General features: G+C 42.2%; 2 protein-coding genes across 2 annotated transcripts; both read right to left on the reverse strand.

The window, feature by feature from the left end:
• Positions 1-661: 661 nt before the first annotated feature.
• On the reverse strand, positions 662-3303 carry LOC138630847 (globoside alpha-1,3-N-acetylgalactosaminyltransferase 1-like). Its single transcript, XM_069715436.1, has 3 exons — positions 2944-3303; positions 2128-2190; positions 662-1784 (listed from the first exon to the last, which is right to left on the reverse strand). Exons 1-3 carry the CDS (start codon positions 2975-2977, stop codon positions 826-828), a joined length of 1056 nt encoding a protein of 351 aa, XP_069571537.1. The 5' UTR covers positions 2978-3303; the 3' UTR covers positions 662-825.
• A 1239-nt stretch (positions 3304-4542) lies between these two features.
• pcsk1 (proprotein convertase subtilisin/kexin type 1) lies at positions 4543-19364 on the reverse strand. The gene is made up of 14 exons (XM_069712186.1): positions 18938-19364; positions 17743-17847; positions 17500-17622; positions 14143-14289; positions 12908-12984; positions 12245-12333; positions 11126-11298; positions 10580-10792; positions 10330-10430; positions 9966-10199; positions 8656-8813; positions 8426-8559; positions 7991-8152; positions 4543-6784 (listed from the first exon to the last, which is right to left on the reverse strand). The coding sequence occupies exons 1-14, from the start codon at positions 19124-19126 to the stop codon at positions 6362-6364; spliced, it is 2328 nt and encodes a 775-aa protein (XP_069568287.1). The 5' UTR covers positions 19127-19364; the 3' UTR covers positions 4543-6361.
• Positions 19365-19999: the final 635 nt, after the last annotated feature.

Consider the following 19999-nt stretch of genomic DNA (forward strand, 5'->3'; position numbering starts at 1 on the left):
CCTAAGGACAGATTCTGTTGGCAGTGAGAAAAAAAAACATCTGCTGCTGTTTAACCCTCCCATTAAAGCACAGCACACAAGGAAGAGAAAGAAAAGTGTGGATGTGGGAGCATGTTTGTGTGTGTGTGTGGGGGAGAGGGAGGCAGATGCACAGACAAAATAACAACCATCCGGCTGTTTAAGTTTACCTTTTACTCCAAGTCATAAATGAGAAACATAACAATCATAGAACATTTCATAAACCTTGAACCATTTTCAAAAGCTTTCTCTTGCAGAAGTTCAAATTTGGAAACATGGAAGGTGAAAAGACAGCGTCCCGTTGGATCCATTTTCACCACCTGGTCTTTCAAGACCTTGAAACAGCAGCTCTTCCAGTTAATGATTGGCTACTGTGGGGAAAGTGTGTGCACTTATACTGTTGACTCTTATCGCTGCTGACCACAATGCCGCTGGAGCAGTATCTCTGAGGCTGACATTAATGGAGAAGACAGTGCTTGGTTGGAAGAGACAGGTCAATTTATTTTTTGTGTGCTGTGGAAGAGATAGCGGACACACAGAGGCGCTGCTCACACAAATGGATCTTTAATGCAGTACAGATGTTGCCGTTTGCCTCTACGTGTTGGCAGGCTGCATTTATTGGCTAATAGAAACATTTAAAAAAAAAATGAAGATTACTGGAACATGTGTTCTTCATCTCCTGTCCTGTCAACTAATATTTGACCACAAACACTCTCCAAAGGAAATCTTGAAACAGTTTTCAGTCAGAACTTTACTTGAACTTTAGCAAGCAAAACCTTTCTGTTCCTCCTTTTATTGTACATTAATTCAGCATTTGTGTAGTTCTCTCTGCTGCTTATCATAAACCTCACATTGCCTTCCGAGGGAGATCAGCCTCTGTGCTTCCACATTGGCCGCCAGGGCCGAGTCCCACCAGCTGTACTCTGGTGACAGCACACAGGTTGGCCTGTGGTCGATGAGGTAGCGGTTCAGGTAGCTCTCCTCGAGGCCCCTGGCTGTAATCCCGTTGGCCTGGTCCTGAAGAATCAGCAAAGAACAGGCATGAGCCAGACTGAACATCTCAGATACCAAGCCGCCATAAAACTCTGAGGTGTAGTAGTAGTCTCCTTCATCCTCCTCCACGCAAGCTGATGACACTTCTTCAATTTCATAAGGGAATGAATTTCGTGGCATCCCATAGAGTTCAGGGTGCAATGTAGCCACCAGGTCTCCCAGGATTTCTTCGCCCACAGGAGCCACAAACTCCTGGTCAACATCAGCACAGAAGATGTATTCAACCTCGCTGCCTATTGGGTCTCTGAAGGCCTCAGCAAGCAGGGTCATCCGACGTTGAGCCAACCTGTCCCACCCAGGCAGCTCTGCAACAGTAACCACCTTCATCTGCCGCTCGGGCCCCAGCTCGATGGGAGGATCCAGAGAACGGGGATTGTCTGTGAGGATGTAGTAGGTGACCATCTGATCAGGGAGAAAATGGGTTTCAGCTGAGGAGAGGAAACGTCGGATGAACCGGGCGTAAGTTCCCACCACGAGGGCCAACAGACCTATTCGGATTCCCCGTTCTGCAAATTTGGCCCTGCGCCACGCAGAGTTGCGGGTGTCTCCCCACACTAAAGGAGCGCCCCACGGTGTCTCCTCAGGAGTTTGTGGTTCTGCTGCCTTGACCACTGACATGTCTGTCATTATTCTTCCCCTGTCCACTTCCAAGGCATGAAAGAGAGGATGAGCGGACGTCACACCAACAACAGCTTTACGCACATGAAAGAAGTCTGAAGAGGCAAAATATGATATTATTGTTTCAACACCAAAACTACTGACACTTTTTGTGAAGTACAATTTTGTATAAAAGAAAGTCACAAATTCAACCCAATTGATCATAATTTTGTAATTTATTTCATGGAATATTTATTAATACACATATTTATAATAATCTGTCACAACTGAGACAAAAGTCCTTTTTGACTGGAAAATAAATACAAGCACAGCTTTTGCTTACTCCACAGCTCAGTTGACGTCACCGTAAAACCTGATAACAAAGTTCGATTGTACATTTTTCTTGTGCATGTCCCGACACAAAGTGTAAGAGTAGAAGATAGTTCTCTGTACACTTACATATGATGAGAGAAAGGAGGAAGCAGCACAGGAGTAGTTGAAGTCTGGTCATTCTGAATGCTCCTGTTTGAAGGACAAACACACAGATGCACACATTATTTAATGAAACCAATGCAACTTGCTATAGCATTCACTCCACTAAGCACATATTGCATTCAAAAATATCCTCTTTTAACCCTGACAAATAAAAAGACCTGCGCTCATAGAAATAATAATAAGTTTAGCAACTTAAGATTGCACAAATAATGTAATCTTTAAAGCACTTGCTTTATATTTATGATATAATATTTTACAGCCCATGCATCATGATTTCTATCATAGTGCATAAACCTTTGACTTTAAGGGAGTTTAGTAAAGGGACAAGAAACAAGTGATACTTGAATGTGTTGACCGAATGTGTGTACTATGTACAACATAGTAAAACGATGTCATCTATAATGGTGCATGTGTTGCTGAAGACAAATATAGAAGTCAAACTGGACTGATGGGTCGCTAGAGAGACTGGCTGTCTGACAGGATTGCACAAGACAGAACTTGCATGCTACTGCAAAAGTTTGATGACAAATGCAAGACAAGAGGTTCTTAAATTATTCAAGGGCTGATTTTGGCTTCATATTTTCAAGATCAGATTGTTCCCCTCTGAAAAAAATCCTTTGCGTAGCTTTTGGTTTTGTGCTTAATTCTGGCTGGCTCAATCTTAAAAGCAACTGAGCATTAGCAGTGCAGCAGTCACAAATCAATCACAAATATGGAGAGAAGAAGCACACATGACACAAGTAGAAGAGGTGGAGCACTGGTTGTGGAGATTGTACTAACCTGTGGGCGTCTTGCAGAACAGGAACAGTGCCATACTGTGAGCGGCTGCTGGATAAACAAACCTTTCACTGAGGACACTATTTTTGCCTCCCTGTGTTTCTCTACTGCTTACTCCTTCCCTTCCTTCGGTTTAACTCACTGTTTTCCACCAGTGATTATTTCCTTGCCTTTTCTTTCTTTCCTCTCTTTGCTTTTATATTATTTTCCACTCCCTTTTCTTTTAATATCTTACTCCCAGATCCCCCCACTCCCTCATTCCCTCTCAGGCTTTTGCAGTATTCACTTTTGGAGGAAAACCAAAGCAACCAGATGTGTGGGGAATTGGAGCAAATGGGAGGAGCTGAGAAGTGGAGAATAAGACATTAAAGTTACACAGACTGTCCTCGCACTCATGTAGGAAATGTAGACTTTAGACAATACATGGTACTCAAAATGGACTAAATATTTACATTTTCCTCAGCTTTATTCTCATAGAAAGTACCAGTTTACACATCTCAAGCGTAATCTTGCATGAGAATAAGGAAGAAGTAGACAAACGCACACCGAATAATAAACCAGGCCTTGGTCCTTGCCAGCGGGGTGCTGTACTCTTTTTATCCACAAGGTGGTGGTAGTCAAAAGGAAATACAGTGAAAGAAGCTCCTGTATATCAAAAGTAAACAAAGGGAGAACATAGACACTTTTAAGAGGTTGGAAGAAGTATTAAATAGGATGAATGTGTGTCAGTCTCATATGAATGAAAAGCAGTCCAAGAGACTTCGATTGTAAAGTCACTGAACTTCACATGACATTTCTTTCTTGCATCTGAGTGAGTGCAAGAGTTATGTTAATTATTTTATTTTTATCTACAGAGCGTCAACAGGCCGAGGTAACATACATAGGAGGCCTCAGTGGACCCCCTTTATAAAGGCATCTGCTCGTACATCTAAATCAACAAGTAGACACTTGAATCTGGTAGGTATTTGGATAACCAGTATTTATCCGGCATTTCAGAAAATGTATACATTTCACACGTTGAAATTAAAAACGGACCCACCCCCCCTCCACGGGCCTCCATTGTGGCCTATCTGGACACAAATGGGAAGGCAGCTTACTCTGCAGTAAGCTACAAAAACTTCAATTGCGTCGAGGTCCTGCCTTTTTAGTTGGTATATTTCCTGTTTTATTTTGTATTCACTTTCTCTATTACGTTTTAGTTTATTTACTTCGTTCTTTTTTTTTTTTTTCCCGTTTCCCGCCAGTTTTCAAACCCACCTTGTGTGTCGTCAGCCGATCAGCACCTGGGTGTCATGTCTCTCCTCTTCACAGAACCAGGTCGTCGTCTTTGCTCTTCCGGGTGAGTTCATTACTTTCTAGCTAATTTCTTTCCTCCATTATGACTTTTTCCAGTTCCTGAGTTTTTCCCTATTTACCTGCTCGCTTCAACTTCCGCCTCCTGCGTGGTGCGTTTGAGTGCTCTCGCTTGTGTCACCGCGACAGAAATGAATTAGTTCTTTCACTGCAATGTCTTTTATCTACCACAAAATGTTACTTTAGCAACATTTTATGTCAAATCTAAGGAAAATTGTTCACCGCAAGAGACTCAAACAAACTCAAGAGGTCAATTTGCAGTTTATTACGATAAATCTCATATTTTTTTTTGTACATCCATACAGAAATTTCAACATAATGTTGTTTTTTGTAAACAACTTTGGACTGAAGTATCAGTCAAAAACAAAAACATAAAGAAAATAGCACAGGCTACACTAAGAATGGATAATTACAGGGTGCACGTAAAGCGTTTTCCCCAAACCAAATCATCTTTTTTCCTGCTGTCACCTTGTTGGCAGAGAAGTGGGGCAGGCAGATCCAAGCTGGAGAATAGAGACTCTGCACAAAGGCTTCTTAACTCTTCATGTCATAAACACTTACACTAGAATCCGTAAATTGATCTACACCACGCAGAGATGATTGTGCACATTTTTTACAGCTTATATTGAGGAGTTCAACATGAATGGGCCTGAAGGTTGCAGTGCAAAGCCCCTATTCTACAGAGCCTCTGAGGTGGGCTAGGTCCGGTAATATTAAATGAATAGTACCAGGGAAGTGGTTCAGTTGCAAATAATAATGCATAATAAATAAACAAATAAATCAAATCAGCCCAGGATTCACAGAACTGTTTGTAGTTGGCATATTGCAGATGATGAACAAACAACATAATTAGCCATTTGCACAATCACTGAATACGTACGACGCTTTTTGACAGCAAAGATTTTGGCAGTGTTCATTTGTAGTTCTGATAACTACACCGACTTTGCAGTTACTGAGTGAACTGTGCCACAAGAAAATGAACCCCTAAAGGGTTTGGTACTGAATATATTATTTCATAAGCTATGAGGATCTTTAGAAAAATATCTCATTTAATGCAGCATTGTACTCATATAAAATAAATAAATTGCACAAGATTAATCTGTAATTTCTTTTCAATGGAGAGACTCTCTGGTGTTCCTTCTGTTATTTGTTATTAGGTCAAGTGTTTTCTTTTCTTTTTGTGTGTTTGTTTTTCTCTTTTTTTTTTATCATGGTATATGGTACTTCCAAACGAAATATATTTCTCATAATGCTTTGAAGAGTCCAGAGTCTTTTTCTCTCCTGAGCTTTGTTAACACCCTGAGAATAATCTTTTGTCAACAGCTGATCAATTTAAAATTTACTTTTATTTCGAATGCATGCTGCATACTTATGCTGCATAAGTCCATGTAATACTATTTGACTTCATGTTATTTTTCTTTTTTGGGGGATCAATTTGTCTTCTGCAGTGAGTAAAGTGAGTAAGTTTCCTGTTATACTGTGAAACATATTGAGAAAAACCATGTCGGACGGCCAAAATAGAAAAAGAAATGGGATTTTTGAATTGGAAAGTGGGATGTCAAGTGTTTTCAAAACCATATTACAATCATTGTCTCTGTATAATATATAGATAATATATAGATACTATTACAAAACTTATATTCTAAAGGTGGCATGCTTGAGCAGGCAGTAAAGAGAAGAGAGACAAGGCCACCATCACCCCCCCCCCTTTTTTTTGTTAAATGCTTTTATATTTTCACTACATGACATGAAGACATAATTTATAGAAGACAGGCCCTAAAATAAGTCCATGTTTTGAATCACATTTGGCCATTTTGCATGGCTGATTGAAGGAATGAAAGTGTTGATTAACAAATGATGAATGGCAAATGAAGGTAAATAGATCAGATATGCAGCATTTTGGGGGGTAAAACAGAACTGAGTGGAAGAGTTCTCTTTTCTGTATTTCTCTTCACTTCTCCGGTGCCCAGTCTCCTCCATCTGCTCTGTGTTTTCTTTACGCCTTGTTGTGCCGCTCCCAGAACCAACACCATGCCTCCCCTCTTCCTCCTGGACCTCCTCTCCGCTCTCACTTGCGATCATCGTCGAGCATCTCAAACAGGGCCTGCAGCAGTCGGTCATCTCTGTGCCAGTACGGCTTAGTGCGGTAGAAGCCGTCGCTGTAGTCGCTGTAGACACTGTCCTTGGGGCCCCGGTACTTGTTGATCATGTCCAGAGCCTGGTACAGCTTCTGAGGTGGGAGTCTTGTAGCGGGAGGAGAGAGGCTCTTACCCTGCTGCTGCTTCCTCCAGGCAGAGGAGGCCCTGGCTACGGTCTGGGGCTGCTGCAGAGCCGGGGTCTGCCGGTTGAAGGCCGTCTGCAGGAGACGCAGCAGGGCCAGGGAGGGGGAGTAGGGGGGATTTGAAGGTTTTTGGGGCTCCTTCTCCAGACTGGAAAGAGAGGAGGCCTGTGCAGTCTCCGTCTTCTGAGGGGGGTGGGCCTGTGTGGGATCCTGTATCACCAGACAAACAGGGAGGAGACACACCATTGGTTCAAGATGCACACTGAGAGACAAAAATGATCCTCAAGAGTGTGCAGCTAAAAATAAACAACAGTCACAACAATCAGGTCATTTAAATCCAGGCAGGACAGTGACAAAGCATATCCCATTGAGCAAAATGTTGCACTACTCTACTGTATTTCTCCAACATAACTCATTGTACAAACAGCATATTTATAGTACATTTAAATACATTACCAGTAATCCAACAAATCTGGAAAATTTAATGATTTACTATAGTTTGGATCCATTGTCTTTTTGTTTTTCTTGTCATACAAGTGACAAAGCTCCACTGTGCCAGTGTCGCTCAGTCAGTCAGTCCAGCTCTTTGGTTGAGACAGAAATATCTCACAACTAGGCTATTACATGGATTTCCATAAAATGTCCATAACATTTAGAGACATTCTGACATTCATGCTAGTTTACAGATTAATCCTGATCGCTTCAGTAGTTCTGTTTTTATTGTTTCCTGCCACCATGCGGTTCACATTTGTGATTTAAAATATCTCAAGAACTATTAGATAGCCTGCCATGAAATTTGCTACTCGCATTCAGTCCCACCTCAGGTTTATTATTATCACTTTGGAGACCCTTTAACTTTTCATCAAGCGACATCGTTAGATCACAAATGCGTTAAATACTTTGTTTTATAGCCAGATATCAGCAGAAATGGATACTGGCATGGTAACCTGGTAAGCTAAGGTGGTGAACATTACACTCGCCAAACATCTGTATTTTACTATTGTTATGTTTGCCTTAGTATGCCGAAGTCGGCTTGCATTTGTCTCAAAGCGCAGACTCTCAGTGCCCTGCATGGCTGTAGCCTCTTATTGCAAAACTTTTACATTTGTTGGAGGAACATTGGGTAGCTAATTTGTTAGTGACCTAAACCAGGATCATGTCATGTCTTTATGCTTCGTGTTTCTGTTATTAAGTGCCACTGGGAGTCTTCATAGTTTACCCTCTTGTGTTTTAATGTATCACCTCATTTAGCTTCACTTTGTGTTATCAAGAGCAGGTTCAGTGTTCCTACATTAGGCCTTTCCTGTTGAGGGCCTCATGCACTTGCTCATCCCTCCCTTTCTTCCTGCTAACATCCAGACCATTGATTGATTGAAGGCATTCACCTGCAGTTTTTAATGTTAAACTTGTACTCGCCTCCATCATGTCATCCATGTGCTCCACACCACGACGGTCGTTCTGCACAGCGTTGTAAGGAATGTACACTCGAGGTTTTTTCATGTGCTCTGGTTTCTCTGACGTTCCGTGGAGAATCAGCTTCCAGTTCAAAATCTGACCCTCGTTCTCCATACGGCCCGACTGTGGAAGGGAATAAGGTTGATTAAATGTCAAGAAGAAAAAAGAAGAAAAAAAACAGCGGAAACTCAGCAAACCAGCCAACATTTTGGTTCCAGTAACAGGGACACTTGTGTATACTTTTAGGTATTTTTTGCATTCTTCGTGGCTTACAATATGACTTCCTTACAGCTTTTGTTATGTAACAGATGAATTTTTGTTTATACTACATGTAGAAATTTGAAACTATGTATGAAAACTATTGCAAAGTTTTACCACCAACTGTGTGTGACTCACAGTATCTGTGATCTTTAAGGTCCATGTACCAGCAGGGTCTTCTCCCCATGTATGGACAGACATGAAGTCCCAGTTTCTGAAGCCGTTGGAGGACGTGTCCCTCTCTCGCTCAGCCAGCAGCACTGTACTGGTTCCTGAGGGGAAATCCAAAGAGATGGATCATTTGAGAGCTTTTGCTATTTTGGCTCACGTGTGTGTTGCTGTTGTGGGTTTGCGTGCATCTCTCTCACCTGCTGGGGAGGTGAGTGTGATGTGCAGGTCCCCTCTCCTGGTGTATTCAATGCTGGCCTCCACCTGCACGTGCTCCAATGAGCGGACGGTGTTGTCCTGCCCCTCACAAGCTTTGGTTGGAATCTCTATAGTGATCTCCCCTGCTGCTTTTAGCTCCCTGTGGGATGCATTAATATAGCAGTGAATGAGACACAAACAGGTCCCTATGACAACAAAAGTCGATCATATGTGTTCTCATTGTCGCTGTAAGATCTGGTAAAAAGCACCAGGGTGGTAAAGAGACATAACGCTGCTCTACCAGCACCAATTACATATCACTGTACAGTTAGTTCACTGACAATCGCATGCATACATAATGTGCATAAGCAGATTTGGAAGCATTTGGTCACTCATTTGCAAAAACAGCTAATCCCCATCTCCAGACATGAATGAAAGGATTTCCGTGATCAAGCGGGCTAAAGCTGGAGGGGGTTGTAGACCACTACGCATTGACGGAAATTTAGAGCCAAATCCTCGGGATTAAACAGGGATGTAGCAAGGTAATGGAGAAACTGGGTGTCAGTGCTATTGATTCCCATAATCCATAGCAAACTGCAGAATGGACACTTGAAGGAACACCGGGCCCAGTTGACTTTAGCCGCTGTTGGTGGTTCAATGTGATGTCAAAGGTTTCAAGGATAAAGTGTAGCATGTGATTACATTTTCTGTAATTATTTGGTAATACAAAAATAAATGCAAACAATACATTTGGTGGGACAGCAGAGAGCAGAATGCTTCCTCTTAGTTTCTGTCCACCGCTGGCAGCTTTTGGATTTGGATATTTAATCCCACTGTTTAACAATTAGTAATTATGAAAGTGCTTACAGTTCATGATTGACATCAAATTTAAATGATTGTAGTACTAATTCGTTTTCATGCCACAGAAAGCCTACCCCCAGCTTACGGCTTGTTATTGTCATGACTCCACTCAGAAAGCAACAGATGCATCTCTAATAACACAGATGGTTTTATCTGTTTACTTTGTCGGACCCAAATTGTCAGGACGAAAAGAATAAAAGCTCTCTCCATGTCTAAAATTAGATACATTGTCAGAATGTTGTGTCTACTACAGCAGGAAATATTAGGAGGTCTGGATTGTGTCACAAACATAACCATATATGAAACTGCTTAATGTGTACTCTTTGAATTTTGCTGTTTCTTTTTGTTACCATTTTAGATGGAGTGGGCATAAATCTTGGGCTACTGGTTATCACTGATAAGTAAGAAACACCAGATCAGAGAGATAATGTTCTAGCAGAATTGGACATACCTTGACTGAAAAGAATCATCCCTGACGATACATTGCTTCTTTTCTGGCACGTGCTTCCAGGTGGCCGGGTCAGCGAGGTCCACCAGGGCTTTGGCATTGAGAAGGCCAAAGCCGAAGCGGCTGTTGACCATCAACCCCGCTCCGTTCCTCTTCCAGCCTGGGTTATTGGCCAAAGGATCGAACTCTGAGGTCCAGACCACAATGTGCTGCAGGTCCCTCCAGGTAAGATCAGGACTGAGGTACAAGATGGACAGGGAGGCAGATCAGTGGTCATTCAGATGACATCACTGTATTGTAAATTATAATTATAATATTCACTTTAGTTTGTATGAGTAACAAGTGTTAGATTAGCACAGTTGCATACTTTTGTTCCAGGGCCAGAGCAAATATTCCAGCAGCCAGTGGCGCAGAGGCCGAAGTCCCAGTGTGAGTCTGGGTGCACTCATTGTGCAGATCAGCACTTGTCTTAAAACAAGCAAGTAAAGAATGGCATTAATATTAAATTCATGGATTAAAATAACCTTTTTTAACATGACATGTCCATCTTACAATACCACCATGATGTAACATGGTGTAATGTAATACAATGCGACATAACAGATGTCGCTCCTTACAATCCTCTGGTCCGTGTAGTCTCCACTGCTGTACGCTGTCGCCAGAGTGGAGGAGCACTTCTCAGCGTACCACGGGGACAGGCCCTGCTGGGAGGCGCTGCTGATTGAGATAGTGTAGAGGCTGTCTGTGTAACCGTCACAGTCGCAGTTATCGCCCTGGCGGCCGCCATTACCCGATGCCCAAACAAAGATAGAGCCTTTCCCACCACGGCCCTACAGAAGGCACGACAGAGGAAAGGAAAGGATCAGATTCTGCCCTTCAGCTTGGGTTACAAAACATACCTCATGTAATAGACAGTATAAAATACATACTAATGCTGTCATGATATCATCTAGAAATTTATAAAAAGGAAAATCTCAGGGTTTAACAAACTATTTAGAGGTATGGGGTGTAATAATTCTACATACATATGTAAATACATAAAGCACATATTTTTAGTCAGTTAGATTCCCATCACAGCTGCAGATTATAGCTCCCATTAGGAACCTCAATGTCTCATCACACTAACTGAATGTGAGTACCAACAGTCCCGGCTTATAATTTACCTTCTGAATACCATATTCAAAAGCCTTCTGGGCCAATCGACCAGGGCCCTCCACTGTCTTGCCATCATCGTTGGGTCCCCAGCTCGCACTGTAGATGTCCACATGGTCTGGATTAAACCCAATGGAGCTTGCCTCGATGGCATCAGTCACGATCCCATCCAGCATACGAATCCCTGAGCAGAGAGAGACAGGACCGTTAGTGCACAGTTCCCAGTTGCTCTTCATTTACTGGTATTCAAACTCACGGACATACTGGCAATTTCTGTCTATTCCTTAGTATGGAAGTAAAGAAAGAAAGAACAAACTACAAAGCCCTTTACTTAATTTAGCATCTTCTTTTTTAGGGCAGAAACATTTGTGACGTTCCAGTTTTAAGATTCAGGTCTGCGTCACTAAGGGACCAGCTGCCACTGTTAGAAGCCCTCCAGATGTTGAAGCCTTAATATGAAAACCCTTGTTTAGGTGGATTGGAGCTCAGTAATTTTGGAGAGTGATATTATGCAACCATCTGGTATCAAAATCAGGCCTCCATCAGGAAATGTTTCTTGTCTACATGCTCAAAATAAATAAGAATCTCTGGATGTGACTTAGACTTTAGACTTTAGACTTTAGATTTAGACTTTATTAATCCCACAGTGGGGAAATTAGGCGTCACAGCAGCATAGAAACATAAAAAGGTGCACACAAAATGAAAAGATTTACAAATACGTACACGTTAAATAAGATAGATAGAAAAATAAGAGCAATGAATAAATAAATAAACACACAGAGTATATACACAAAAACAAATACAATAAAATCAAATCAAAAATACAGCTTGGGATGAATGGAAAGTGTCAGTTGCTATGAAATGAAATGAAATGAAATGAACAGTGCAACGTTATTTTATGGTGGTGTTGAATAGGGCAGCTAGTTTATAAAAAGCATGTTGACAACCTCGTACATAGTGAATGATCGATGTGCCCTGTTCTTTTGTACCATGTTTAATAACATTTACATTTCATGTCAATCACATTTTTCCATTTTACAACACAGAATGTGCATTAAGATAAAGATGCTGTGTGATGCATTATAGTGAACTTAGATGTTTAAAAAAATAAAATAAATCAAAGCTCTTACCTCCAACCTTGGAGTTGTACGCCACTCCAACTCCACATTTATTGTTGTCTGCCTGCATAGCAATCTCCCCTGCACACCGAGTGCCATGCCTGAGAGGAAATGACATATTTCAGTGACACATTTGCTTGTTTTTGTGAAAAAAAAATGAAAAGAAAAGTGTATTTCGTTGAAAATAGTGCAGACATTTAAAAACTTAAAATAGCAAATGCTATGATATTCTTGAACTGTGGAAGATGCTGATAACAAAGAAGCGCAGGGTTGTTGGCAGAGAAGTGTGTGTGTGTGTGTGTGTGTGTGTGTGTGTGTGTGTGTGTGTGTGTGTGTGTGTGTGTGTGTGTGTGTGTGTGTGTGTGTGTGTGTGTGTGTGTGTGTGTGTGTGTGTGTGTGTGTGTGTGTGTGTGTGTGTGTGCGCGCGCGCAGCAGATAGCAGAGGGTTTGTTAACTTAAACAGTAGTAAACTGAGTCTGGCGAAAGGAATGATTCCTAATTGAGATGACGAATTTGCTCCTGACATTGTCAATCAATGTAACAACCAGGGTGAAAAACAAGACTTCTCCAGGGGAAGAGATCTCTGAAGATATACCAAAGAAAAAGTAAGTCTGTGAAAAGATTTCAAATGTTTACACCAGGAGAATGTTCAGGTAATATTCCCAGTTAACTTACTTGTTTTCATTGGTGGAGTCGTATCTGGGAAAAGGGTCGGGGTCGTTGTCGTTGAAATCATAGCTAGCTGCTGCATCCTTTAGAAAATAAAAAGGAAAACATTTAAGTCCTTTTTGAAAAGCTGAGATGACGTCGGCGCACATCAGTGACGAAGGCTTCAAACACAGATTTGTCAGGGCTGACCTGCTGTCATGGTGACACATGTGATTGGTGTTGAGAGAGTGATGTGACCAAATAGTGAAACCGCACATATTGAATAACTCTGAGGATGAAGGAGTGCTTGTCAATAGCTATCTATTGAAACACTGAGACTGCTAGAAATGCTGTTTTTGCCAAAGGGTTGTGTCATGGCTCGACAAACTACAGGCTTTATACTACTACACTGTGTGTGGGATGGCATGTCCTGTCTGTTCTCTTTTTGTCAGTCCCATCATTCCCCTACACTAGAAAATATAATAAATGCGCAAATCTCTTTAAACAGGAAATTAAAATAAGCTACTTTAGCCTCCTTTCAGTTTCTGGTTCACAGCAGCCGCTTTAATATGCTGTTAAATCTGTGACTGTCATTTTAGAATTACTGCTCTTAAGTTATGCAAATGATCACTGCTGACATGCCTTGATTATTAAGGATGAGCATCTCGGTTGATTGATCCACTTTGATTAATCAGCGTTAACTAAATTACAGCAGGAGTTGTTTCCATCAGCCCTGTTTTCATACATTATTTCTCTTCCCCTCTCCCTCCCTCAGTCCCTCTCTCTTCCTCTTTCAGTCTTCTGCTCTGGTGAGGCAGCGGCTTCTGAAAGCTGTTTGAAACCACACCACAGATGGGGCTTTTTAAGGCTTTTAGAGTTTCTCTCAACAAGAGAAACTGTGCCAAAAGGAAAGCACATTGAGCTCCTATTTAGGCATGCTCGGTCTCATAGACTTGTAATTATCAACATCCCCTTTCAGACTGTCAAAACATTACCGGAGGAGTGAGAAATATTTTCAAATTCTGCATCCCTAAAGAAAAAGAGTATTCAGGAGTCATTTGCATCAAAATAATTATTACAGAAAAATGCCCATCCTGCGTTTAGGAATTAAAAACCCGCCAAGCTCCTCGGAGACGCTCATTATAATATAGAAGATTTATTACTGTCTTTATGAATCGTCTTGTTAGGTGTCACCGGCAGCGTAGTTATGGCAACGGCAGGCCCCGACGATGGAGGCTGTCTCTATGGAAACGGTATCTTACGTAGTTGGAGTAGATGTCTGTGTGGTTCCACTCCAGCCCATCATCGAGCACGGTGATGACCACTCCTTTCCCTGTGATGCCTTTCTGCCACACAGGGATCACATGCAGGTCGAGCTTTGGCAGCGAGGAGGACGTCCGGGTGTCTTGCTATAAAGGAAGGGACAAAATAACCAAATTGCACATGTAATATGATTTAAAACTAAATTGTGAATAAATGATCTGCGACCACTTCATCTAACCCGGGTGGTAAAGTATTATCATACTTGTTAAAAGGGTCGTCTAATACAGGGTCCTCCAGCCTGCTGAGTCTGCCTGTTCATCCACTGACCTTTACAGTTATCATTATTGGATTGTCAGCCTTTCCTTTGTCTTGACTTGAGTCCACTCCTGTGGCCACTTGCAGGCAAATTGCTGCTAGACAGTCATAATATTTAGGCTTTTGTGTTCCCCAATACAGAAACTCTACTGATGAATTCAACCCTCAAGGTGTCACAGTGCCAAGAGTGTTTAGCAGTGTGCTCCATTTACATTCAATCCCTCTGTCGGATTATTTAGAAATCCATCTCTGAGGCTATATGCTATTACCCAGTGTGGGATGCTCCAAATCTGTTTGAAATGGAAAATATGCAGGAGCTGAGCTGAATGAGCAGGGCCTGTTTGCCTGTTTGCCTGCCTGTTTGCCTGCCTGCTTGACTTGGGTAGAGTATGATTCAGAGCTGGAGACAGCTAAGACTAAAAAAAGAACTCTGCTCTTTCGCTCTTTGTGCATTATGCACAGACACTGCAGAACGCCACCCCAAGACGTGACTCATCCCTGTGATGTATTGCCTTTTTTTTTTCTTTTTTTTCTCTCCTTGGCTTCCACTCCCCATTTTCACCCCATCCTTTCGCTTATTGTACCACTCTTTCACCTGAGGTAGCATCACTTCTAGCCGACAGAGAAAACTACACAAATCTCAATATAAATGCACAACAGACTTTTAAACAGGAAGCTATTCACTCCCAGCTAGCTCATATCTACAGTTTGCTAGTTTTGGTGAAACACCAAATGACTCACTTGTTGACGCTGGTTGCAGCTAAGGGGGCTCTCAGTGACCCGCCATGTGTTGATTTTAATGGTACACAGCAAACACACACAGCAGTTTATGCCAGTCTCTCTGCACTGACTGCATATACTGTATAATGAGTGAGTGGACACACACGCCAGAGCACAAAGAGATCCCTCGATGCACAATTAACATGGACTGACACATGTACAGCCATGGATACACACACACACACACGCACGCACGCACGCACGCACGCACGCACGCACGCACGCACACGCACGCACACACACATATACACACACATCCATGCAGGCGAGAGGAATCTCAAACTACAAGTATGAGTCACTCTCTGATTAAATTCAGGCAGTCACCCACTCGTGATAGATAAACACACTCATCATGTTCCCAGACCCAGCTCTCCCCCTCTGCCATTATACTGGCCACTGCCCCCATCACGCAGCTCCACCCCAACTCTAATGTCAGTGATCATCAGATCTGCTAACGTCACGGCCTTTTCTAACCTGTTGCACATCTCTGCGTCACCCACACACTGGGATCTCTGTCTTATTTACTCCTTCTTCCTTATCATAAGTGTGTCCTCATTTGCAAAGGCTAGAGGTGAAAACACAACATTATACCATAATGACTGATGTAAAAAAGGTGACTCATGAGACCAGTGTTTTATCTATCTCCGTGCCGCGTCCTTGCTGAATGGAAAAAGGGAACGATAATGCTTCAGATGAACTACGTGGCCCGTTCGCTGTGACACAGAGACAGGCTCATGTGGAAATACACTAAGTGGCATTTTAAGGCCAATTCCATTAGTGTCATCATCCCTCATCAGCAAAAATGATTCATCTCAATTTGTTTTCTTATTCCCCACAAGCGTGTGACTCATGGTCGGTTACAGCAGGTGCAAAGAAGTCGAGGCCGAAAGAACGTAATACGCATCTCTCTTCCTCAAATGTACACACAAACACTGTTAAAATCAGAAGCCAACCTTTGATGGTGATCAAGCTAAACACAATTCAGGGATTTTGCGTCACTGATCACTGCAATAACCGATCAGACTCCCATTAATCAAAGTGATGTGAAATGATATAGCCGATAACAGAGATCATGTCTGTTTCCTGCAGCTTAACAGCGTGTGGTGAACATGCTACATGATTCATGGTCTGATTGTGATTTTTCATCATGGAGATTAGAAATGAAACAGTTACTTGATCAATGGATATGTCAAGTAAAAGAAAATTAATCAGCAAAGTCAGTTTTCAAGCAAAAGTTCAAAAAACATTGCAAAGTTTAGCTCCTCTTGTCTCATCAAAACAAATAACACTCAGAACAATTACTTCAGAAAATAATCAGCAGATAAACTGATAATGAAAATAATTATCAGTTCTGGTCTTAAAAGAGTAACTTGTGGTTTAATGTATTTGGTGACCGATACAGGTCTTTGAAAACACGGTTACAGTATGTCTACTGTATGTGCTGTGGTCAATGGGACTGTTCATTCAAGGCCTAGAGATCAAAATCAGTTCAGATGTCAGGGTTGACTTGCGGTCAGGATAAAGGGAAAGTGTCGGTATTGGATCTGGAAGGGGAGACACAGCTGTGACAATCTACTGTCCTCCGCTACGACGTGGCCTTAACGGGTCTGAAACATCCCATTCAGGGTAAATTGGGGGTAAATGTACGGCGTTCTGCTCTTCTCCATCCTGCCGGATTATAGTCTCTCCACCTCTCTCATCTCCACAAGGGACTGTATAACCAATTAAGCAAATGGCTCTTTTGGCTAGAACTGCTTGATAGCATGCTATTGTTTCATTGTGTTCCTATTTATTTCTCTATTCATTGGCCAGTGGTTATGAAAAGGCTGTTTGCAGTTTTGTTTTGCATCCGTGACAGATGCTTTTATGTACGCATACATGCATGCACACAGACTTACTGACACACCCATGTGTACAAATTTAGCACACATTCACTCAAATGTCTCCTGCTCGAAGCCTGAGTGCCCTGTGGGGATGGAGCAGTGAGCGTTTGGAGCTGTCCAAGGGCTTTAGTGTGTCCCTCTCAAGGGAAGACAGAACGGCTGCATGCAAGCAGAAGGCCAAAGCAGACCCTAGTACACAACATATGACCAGCAGCATGCATATCAACCTACATCTGTGGGTTATAGAGCTGTTGTAAGTACATAAAGTTCAAATGAACGTGAAGAATTTTGGATAACTTGTTGAAATTTATGTGTATTTTCTCCACCTGTGCTGTTATATGTTTCCTGTGTAAACGTTAGGCCTTCCCAGAGACTTACCAGGTACCACTGTTGGTTCCACATGGGGTCATCGAACAGCTTGTCCACTGGACAATCCCTACACTCCCTGAGGGATGCCCGCTTGCTGCGCCGCTTCTCGTACTGCTGCTCTGCCCACAACACCTACACAGACAGACAGATGAAGACATTTGATTTCTTTATCGACGTGAGGAGATGTTCCTGCAGAGACTAGGAGGAGATAACAGTAAGAAAAAGAAAGAAAAAAAAAAAGACACCGCTCACCCGATCATCCTCAGACAGCTTCCTGGTGACGTGGTCGGCGCTGCGTTTCATTCTGCTAGGATGATTGCGGTGTTTGAACAAGAAGTGATCTTCCAGGGCCCCAATCTGCGATTGTTAGAAGGAGGATATTTTATAGGAAGTGACATAAAAGCAGCCATCAGATCACTGAGGTGGGAATTTATTTTTGACCTTTACTTCACCTGTAATACAGTGTGTTTTATTATACAATTCATGAAAGAAATCAGTTCATTATCAGACATACAGTATTTACAGCTTTTATTTCTATCAATTCCAAATTAAGACAAAACACACCGTACATGGCACACAGCTGTATCAGCTTCAGTTAGGATATACTACATCAATCTTTATATTAGATTATATCTTGTATTGGCCACATTAGTGCTTTAAACTGTAAAATGATCTGAGCAAAATATGCTTTCTTTCCACAGTTGAACCAAACACATCTAGCTCTTGTTTCTGTTAAGGGTACATGCATTTATTTAAACGTCTTTGGACAAATGTGTCCTCTGAATTGTTGTTAATGTAAAAACTGTTTGAAAGAAGGCTGCGCTGCTGTATTCATCACACCCGGAAGATCACTGAATCACTGACCGTTTCTGTTCAGAGCCACAGGTTTCGTCAGAATTACTGAACTGGTCTTATAACTCAGACTCAACCTGATATGTTTGTTTAGGTGGAGGCTACAGTCTGAATTACAGGGAAAAGATGGAGATGTACAGAACGGGGAAATAAAAACCCGATTCCCAGTTATGGGTTGTCAGAAGGATGTAAACAGTGAGTCATAGCTTGATTAAATCCTCATCCTGTTATTTAACAGGGTGCTGAAAATACTTTTGGGCTCTACAGCCAAAGCAAATGAGTTTCCAGTCTAATGGCCTTTTAAAGCAAAACAGAATAATTGATACAGCTAATGCCTGGTCTGCTGTTACAACCCAGTCCACAGCTTGTTCTTTAGGCTTAATTAACATTTCATGAATTATTTTGCCCATCTGGTTTCTATTTGAGATGTTTGATATTTAAATGAGGCTGTAGCAGAATTTATTCAGACTCCAGTTTGATTTAATGTCATTTCAAATAAATTATACCAATGACAGCTGCCGAGCTGAGCTAATTTTAGACTCATTTAAGCTTTTTTTTCTGAACTGGTGCTTTGCTCCAGGGCGTTGGTGCCTACCTGTCGGACCAGCTCGTAGTCCAGCTCTCTGGCGATCAGCTCCGCAGCGGACAGCCCGCCCGGGATCTCCACAGCCCACTCGTTCAGGTACTGCCTGTCCCTGTAAGAGAACTCCAGCGACCGGGGAACCACAGAGAAGAGGACGGCAAAAACACAGCACATCACCGCTGGACGACATCTCACTTCCATGTCAGAGGTAATTCAACCAGAAGAGAAAAATATGTATATATTTACAAACAGCTTGGATGCCTCCCAAGAAAAGCAACCAAAAAAAAAAAATCCCCTCCTAAAGATGTCGTGTAGTGAGAAATAAAGATGTTCAGTTTATCCCTGAAGAAACCGCTGGCTGAGATGGAGGGAACGTGAAACTGCGCGTTATTGGTCCGCCAAGGAGAGGAAATACTGGAGATGGGGAGGGCAGGTCTGTGCGCCGCATGTGTGTGTGTGCGTGTGTGGTCGCGATGGGGGGGGGGGGGTGTTCACACGTCAAATTACTGGTGCTCTGACGTCAGTTTGGCGTCTACCTTTCGGTTAGAAATGAGTTTGAGTCCCGCAGGGAGAAAGTCTAAACGGGAGGAGGAGGAGGGGGGCGATGGGACCAAAAATATCCCGCTGTTTGTCCTCGTAGGAGGAGGAGGAGGAGGAGGAGACATCGGGAAGAAACACACCAATAACAATACATATGATCCGATGAGATTGGGTACTTATAGATATTTATGATGATGAGGTGGATGTTATGCGCCATCTTTTCACACATCCTCCTTTTATTCTGCGTGAGACAGTCATTGTAGTATTTTTCACGTATCACCAAAGCTAGATTTCAGCACCGCGGACAGCTCCTCGTTCACACTTCAGGAGGTGAAACTAAAACCAAACACAACAGGGATGTGAAGGGGGAGAAATGGGTCATTCAAGCAGCTGAGGAGACTTTTATAATACTACATTCACCAGAAAACAACAGATGTTCATTAGCTGTAAGAACGAGGATAGGTATCAAAACACAAAACAAGATATAAATGGACCGGGAGAGACACATTATAACAGGGATATTATAACTAACAC

Source organism: Brachyistius frenatus, unplaced genomic scaffold, assembly GCF_029030835.1.
Source record: "Brachyistius frenatus isolate BFR_SWC_R1_liver_20210118 unplaced genomic scaffold, ASM2903083v1 Contig_4, whole genome shotgun sequence".
Lineage (NCBI taxonomy): Eukaryota > Metazoa > Chordata > Actinopteri > Embiotocidae > Brachyistius > Brachyistius frenatus.